We start from the raw sequence: 7358 nt of genomic DNA, 5'->3' as shown, positions 1-7358 counted from the left end.
AATTTTTAACTTTGATTGAAAGAGTAAAAAAAATAGTAGGAATTTTCAGAAATCACTATTGTTTAGTGGTTATTAACTTCCTATAGCTACCATATACATAATTACTTCCTATAGCTACTATTAAGTTGTAACGGTAGTGTATTCGCTGTATTCGCGCTGCTGTATTCATGAATACACCAGCAAAAAAGGCCTAAAAATCAGGATAGTCCAGATGTACGCGCATGTATTCACATGTATTCGCGCCATGTATTGATGAATACAGCAGCAAAAAGCGCCTAAAATCGGGGCAGTCCAGTTGTATGCACATGTATTCACATGTATTCACGCTCCTATACTCATGAATACATCAGTAAAAAGTGCCTAAAATTAGCGCATGTATTCACACGTATTCGCGCCATGTATTGATGAATATAGTAATGACAATCACCTTAAAAATAGGTATGTCCAGCTGTATAAAAGAGAGGAAAAACATAAATATCGTATTTCATGCCGCAATGATGGTAATTTACCATAAATACTTATTTTGTTATAAAATATAAAAGGTAGCTATAGAAAATAATATTTTAAAATGAATTTGATTTATAATAAATAGGATATATATATTTGCTATAGGAGATAAAATTTCCTAAACAAATCTTCTAACTTTATTTCACAATTGTTTGTTTTGTAACTTTTATGTACTACCGCTTGCATGGATATTGGAGTAACATTAGTTTGGTTCTAATTGTTGGAGTACATATTTTGATTTCAGTAAAATGATCTAGTGAAAATGTTTTAAATATTAGTAGGATCTTTTATCAAATAAGAAAAAAATTAATAATTAAATTTTAGTTAATTTTAAAATCCTAAATATTAGGATAATAATTAAATTATAATTTTATTTAATATAAAATTTATTTTAAAATAATAGAAAAGATGAATGATATTTTTCTAAAGGGCTTAATATAGTATAGTATAGTATAGTATAGATAGATAGATAGATAATGAAATTATTCCAAATTAAAAAGGAAAAATTTAAAGAGAAAAAGAGTATTACCCGAGAGAGTCAACGGTCTACAAGATTATATCACTCACAGATGATGGGAATTCAGATCGACGGTGTAGAAAACCCAGTTAAAAAACTAAGGCTAATTCGGTTTGTATAGAATAATTTCCCCGACAGAAAAACAACTTGATAAACACGATTCAATTAAAAGAGCTTATAAAAACAAATAACACCATTTGCCCCCACGCATTTTTATTTTCTCTACAAGTTTCTCTCTTTCGTTGCGAGAACTCATCAGCAGAAAAATGGTGAAAGGTCCAGGTCTTTATTCCGACATCGGCAAAAAAGCTAGAGGTCAATTTTCCATTCCTTTTTTTCTATTTTCTTTTTTTTTATAATGGGTATTGTAAAATTAGATGAGATGTATTAATATGTCCATTTGTTTTTGTTGTATAGATCTTTTATACAGGGATTATGTCACTGACCATAAGTTCACCGTTACTACTTACACTTCAAACGGAGTGGTTAGTATATCTTTCTCTACAGTTTTACATGTTTTTTGTTGTATTTTTGCATTTGGGTTCATAGTTGTGGGCCAATATTCTTGATTTTGTTATTATATTTGGTTCCTCAATTTTTTCTTATTGAATTTGGGTATTCAGTGTAGTTAGAAAGCTACTGTTTGATATTTTTTCATGCTTAATATGCCGTGGAAAATCTGGTGAAGACTATTGTGAGGTTTAACCCGAGGTGTGGCTTAGCGATTAATGAAGTGAGTAAAAATCATAGTTGACCAGGTTCAATTTACAACAACAAAAAAAGCTAGGTGATTTTTTTTATTTGACTAAATAGCCTCTTGCAGAAATGCAGGGGAAGGCTGCGTACAATAGAGTCATTGACCCTTGTGGTCCGGCCCTTCCCCGGGTCCCGTGCGTAGCGGGAGTTTAGTGCACTGGGTTGCTCGTTAAGTCTTGGCGGGTGAAGTTACCTGGTACCTAGGCTGGTGGGAGGTAGCATGTACCTAGTCATGGTGCGTGCAAGATGACATTAAGACCAAATAAGATTATATTGTGGGTTGAGAAGTGAATCTTGTGAGCGAGCCTCCTTGGTAGATAATGGGAAATGGGAAGTTCTTCTTTTCGTTTGATAATTATGATGACTGGGCCGCACGTTTCGATATCCACTCGGTACCTACTATCTCCCATCACCAGAAGTACCGGGTGACACTATCCACTAAGACATAGACATACGAGAAGAAATCATTTAGCGTCTTCTGCCTTTGTACTCTGGTCTCCATATGGTCGATTCGAGCTTCATTAACCACCAGGACACGCTTAGATGCAAATATTATTCTTTCTTGTTTTTTTGTTTGATGTAAAACTGAGAAGAAGTTGAGGACAGAAAAGAAAAGGTAACCATTTATGTAGCCAAGAGTTTGGGGAATATGAGCATTAATGAGGAAATAATTGGCACTACTTATTTGGAAAGAAGAAATGGGTTCTTATTTAATTGCATAATTGTATTACTTTCTACAGTTCCTCTTTCTCAAATTGAAAAAAAAACTTTATCAGTTTCTCTTTCTTTGGCTGCAAGAATAATTGTATTAAACATAAAGAAATGCACACGATAATCAGAATTGCAGTTTTAGAACTAACTTCGGAAACCATATTAACATTGAATAATCTGAAATGAAATCCTTGTAGCTGAATGGGAGAGTCCCAGATTAAGTAGAGATGGCAGACGTACTTTTATGGTCTTCTAAATGAGGAGGGGGACCGGGATATAGCGCTAGGGGACTTGGGGCATTTGGAGAGTCTCCGAGATTTTAGGTATTGCAGGCGCATTAAGGTGGAGGAGGTCGTGGTGGCTTTGCGTAAGATGAGTAGGGGTAGAGCGACCGGGCCAGATGAAATTCCGGTTTAGTTTTGGAAGTGTGTGGGTAGAGCAGGATTGGAATGGCTGAGTGGGTTGTTCAATGTAATTTTTAGGACGAAGAGGATGCCGGAGAATGGAGGTCGAGTACAGTGGTACTGTTGTACAAGAACAAAGGTGATATCCAGTGTTGTAACAATTATAGGGGTATCAAGTTACTTAGCCATACCATGAAAGTCTGGGAGAGGGTGGTGGGGTGAGGGTGAGGAAGACGACGTCTATATCCGACAATCAGTTTGGGTTCATGCCGGGCCGCTCCACTACGGAAGCTATCCACCTTATTAGGAGGTTGATGAAACAGTACAGGGATAAGAAGAAGGATCTGCACATGGTATTTATTGACTTGGAGAAAGCGTATGATAAGGTTCCTAGGGAGGTGCTCTGGAGATGTCTTGAGGCGAAGGGCGTGTCGGTAGCCTACATACGAGCGATCAAGGACATGTATGATGGAGCTAAGACTAAGGTTAGGACTGTGGGAGGCGAGTCGAAGCATTTCCCGGTTGTTATGGGATTACACCAAGGCTCTGCGCTTAGCCCGTTCTTATTTGCCTTGGTGATGGATGCTTTGACACACCATATTCAAGGGGAGGTGCCATGGTGTATGTTATTTGCTGATGACATAGTTCTAATTGACGAGACGAGGGCCGGCGTTAACGAGAGATTGTAGGTCTGGAGACAGACTCTCGAGTCTAAGGGTTTCAAATTGAGCAGGTCTAAGACAGAGTACCTGGAGTGCAAGTTTAGCGCTGAGTCGAGGGAAGTAGGCGGGGACGTGAGGCTTGGGTCACAGGTCATTCCCAAGAGAGATAGCTTCAAGTACCTTGGGTCGATGATTCAGGGGGACGGAGAGATCGACGAGGACGTCACTCACCGCATAGGGGCGGGCTGGATGAAATGGAGGCTTGCATCTGGAGTCTTGTGTGACAAGCAAGTGCCACCGATACTCAAAGGTAAGTTTTATAGAGCTGTGGTTAGACCGGCCATGTTGTATGGGGCAGAGTGTTGGCCGGTTAAGAACTCCCATATCCAGAGGATGAAAGTAGCAGAGATGCGGATGCTGAGGTGGATGTGCGGGCACACTAGGATAGATAAGATTAGGAGTGAAGATATTCGGAAGAAGGTGGGCGTCGCCCCTGTGGATGACAAGATGCGGGAAGCGAGGCTCAGATGGTTCGGGCACGTGCAGAGGAGAAGCCTTGATGCACCGGTGAGGAGGTGTGAGCGGTTGGCCGTGGTGGGTACGAGAAGAGGTAGAGGGAGACCTAAGAAGTATTGGGGAGAAGTGATCAGGCAGGACATGGTACGACTGCAGATTTCCGAGGACATGACCCTTGATAGGAAGACCTGGAGGTCTAGCATTAGGGTTGTAGGATAGGAGTAGTAAAGCGTTCCTTACTTCATACTGGGGTGAGACGGGGTTGGATTAGGGTTGATCTTAGATGGCTTGCAGTTTATGTTGAACCCACACTATTCTTGTTGTTTATCTTAGCCCCGGGCCTTAGATTCTGGTTACTGTTATTGCATGCCACTCATCTTTTGGTTTTTATGCTTCTTTTACTATTACGGTTTCTACTGGAGTTACTAATGAATTCTTTTTTCTTGTTTTTTTATTTTATTTTCGTATTTCTGAGCCGAGGGTCTATCGGAAACAGCCTCTCTGTCCCTATCGGGGCAGGGGTAAGGTCTGCGTACACATTACCCTCCCCAGACCCACTATGTGGGATTTTACTGGGTAGTTGTTGTTGTTGTTGAAATCCTTGTAGCTGAAAGTTAGCTTTGAGTGATCATCTTTATTTTGTGGGAGTTATTTTCTTCTTATAATCTCAAACTGCATTATGCATATCTTAGAATAGTTTCTGTGTTGTTACCTAATGCATATATTGGTTGCATTGCTTTGTTTAACAGTGGATTACTGTTTCTTGATACTGCTTCAGTGGGTCTGTAAGTAAATGTATTGCTGTTCTGTCTCACTTTTCAGGCCATTACTTCATCTGGTGTTAAGAAAGGCGAGTTTCTTTTAGCTGATGTAAACACTCAGCTGAAGAACAAAAACTTCACCACTGATGTAAAAGTGGACACCAATTCGAATGTAAGTTTTGCTTCATTTCCTTTTGTTTTTTCCTCTTTTTTCTTTAGACATTTTTTTCTGTCTCTAATTTTGTATGTTATTGGATGATTTAATGCTTCAAGAAATTTGAAAGTTACAGTTTATTTCTCTTTGCTCTTATTGGGATTGTTTCATATTCTGGTTTGAAATTACAACAAATGTTGTCAAATGCTTTGTCCAACAATTATTGCTGTAAGTTGAAATGTTATGACAGCCAGTGTATCAATGTCTATCATACATAGTTTCTGTTGATATCTCTTTCATCAGACAGTTGAAAAAGTTCCATCCATCAGTGTTGTGTTATGTCGTCCGCTCGAACTTAATCCATTCTCTTCCTGCAGTCTCTGATTCTATCAACAAATCATGTCTTATATGTTAGCTTATAGTAATGTTTAGTAGTCTTGATTATAGTGATGTTCCTGTGTGATGTGATTGGATAAGCTACTTGAGACACTCCCCTCTCTCTCTCTCTCAAAAGCGGAGGACAAGGCTTAAGAATATAACAGATATATAGTTGTTACACGCATTATCCTTTAATAAAAGGATTTACCTTTTAGATTTATTAAGATAAAGATTTTTTCTTTTCTATAGCTATAAGAAGATCGAGAAATCATTGACTTTTAGCAAAAAATATGCATGGATTTTCTGTCTGTAACGAAACTTTATCTAGTGGCTACCCACTTTGTTCATTTTGGTAATGGTGGATTGATCTATTTTTAGACTGATTTCATGTGTATTTTAAATTCGAAAAGGCTGGATATATGATGGCAAATTTGATAATCAAAACGGATGAGTTTGACAGCAAGGTCGAATCATAATTGCTTAATTGTGTGGAAGCACTACATTTTTTAGTTATCTAGCTTGGCTGCTCCACGCTTCCCCTTCCCCAAGGAAAAGTGATTTTTGTGCTCTTTCTTCTTTTTTGGTTTTTGAAGTTCCAGAGGTTGTTCCTTGATAATGTATTAAAGCTAAGTTTGACTTTCCATTGGAGCTGGGACTGCAGTGCTCTTGACCATTAATTTGGATTTTAATAACACAGGTCTACACTACCATTACTGTTGATGAACCTGCACCTGGACTGAAGACGATCTTCAGCTTTGTTGTCCCAGATCAGAAATCTGGAAAGGTATTTGGTTCTTCTTTTATTACGTGAACATTTTTATGAATTGCTTTATTTTTTACAAAACGAATCATATTGCTTACAGGTAGAGCTCCAGTACTTGCATGAGTATGCTGGAATCAGTACTAGCATTGGACTTGCAGCAAGTCCTTTAGTCAACTTCTCTGGTGTTGCCGGCAACAATAAGATTGCATTGGGCACTGATCTGTCATTTGATACCTCGTCAGGCAATTTCACGAAATGCAATGCTGGTTTGAATTTCACCACTTCTGATTTGATCGCGTCCTTAGCATTGTAAGTACTCGAGTGGGGTATTCTTGGACATAAAATATGTTGGGTTTCTCATTGATTAAATTGTCTTCTAGCCCTCTTTTGTGTTGTTTTTCAAAAAAGTTTTGCTTTTTTGTTAGTTTTCTGGTTTTGTGCCACAAAAAGAAAGACACTGGTTTTGGATTCATATCGTTTAAGGTAGAAAACTAATTCCTCAACTTATGAGTTGCTCTTTTGAAGAGAAATGACTACTGTAATGTAATGAAATCGTGATTTGGGGTTTACATGTCTCTTGACTGTTCCTCTCTTTGTGTATTCAATGCCATATTCTGGTCAATCAATCATTGTTTCTGGACTGATAAGATGAAATCAATTATCAGGAATGACAAGGGTGATACGCTCACTGCATCCTACTACCACACCGTGAATCCGTTGACCAATACAGCTGTTGGTGCAGAGTTGACTCACAGCTTCTCAAGCAACGAGAACACTATGACCATCGGAACACATCATTCCTTGGACCCACTGACCACAGTGAAGGCTCGGGTTAACAGCTATGGTAAGGCAAGTGCTCTCATCCAGCATGAGTGGCGTCCAAAATCCCTCTTTACAATCTCTGGCGAAGTGGACACCAGGGCAATTGAAAAGAGCGCCAAGGTTGGATTGGCCGTAGCCCTCAAGCCATGAGCTAGTTACTACCTTATACAAGAAAGTAAATGCGGCTGGTTTGTTTTGTCTTAGCCCGAATCAATAAATTAGGTAGAATTTTTTTGAGCACATAATCCTTCTCATTGGGGGGACAATGATCTTATGAGTGTTACTGATTTCCTATACGTTTTTCTGGGCTGTAAAGAATAATCTTTAGCTGGTGGTGCAAACCAGTTTGATTTTCTGCTTTGACCTATCCAAAAGGTTAATTGATGGATTGATTTGTCTTCACCTGA

The 7358-nt window shown here is 38.7% G+C and overlaps 1 protein-coding gene across 1 annotated transcript; it reads left to right on the top strand.

Annotated features, from left to right (window-relative positions):
* Positions 1-1179: 1179 nt before the first annotated feature.
* Positions 1180-7358, top strand: LOC109213605 (mitochondrial outer membrane protein porin of 36 kDa-like). Its single transcript, XM_019377421.1, has 6 exons — positions 1180-1339; positions 1442-1509; positions 4896-5006; positions 6064-6150; positions 6230-6438; positions 6795-7358. The coding sequence occupies exons 1-6, from the start codon at positions 1291-1293 to the stop codon at positions 7099-7101; spliced, it is 831 nt and encodes a 276-aa protein (XP_019232966.1). The 5' UTR covers positions 1180-1290; the 3' UTR covers positions 7102-7358.

This window comes from Nicotiana attenuata, unplaced genomic scaffold, assembly GCF_001879085.1.
Source record: "Nicotiana attenuata strain UT unplaced genomic scaffold, NIATTr2, whole genome shotgun sequence".
In the NCBI taxonomy this organism is placed as follows: Eukaryota; Viridiplantae; Streptophyta; class Magnoliopsida; order Solanales; family Solanaceae; genus Nicotiana; species Nicotiana attenuata.
This window is presented reverse-complemented; position numbering and strand designations above follow the sequence as displayed.

What these genes read in the sequence shown, in the direction of transcription:
- LOC109213605 (XM_019377421.1), top strand. Translation starts at nt 1,291, where the DNA reads ATGGTGAAAGGTCCAGGTCTTTATTCCGACATCGGCAAAAAAGCTAGA. An exon ending in CTTACACTTCAAACGGAGTG is followed by an intron (nt 1,510 to 4,895) that starts GTTAGTATATCT and finishes CTCACTTTTCAG; the next exon opens with GCCATTACTTCATCTGGTGT. An exon ending in AAGTGGACACCAATTCGAAT is followed by an intron (nt 5,007 to 6,063) that starts GTAAGTTTTGCT and finishes TTAATAACACAG; the next exon opens with GTCTACACTACCATTACTGT.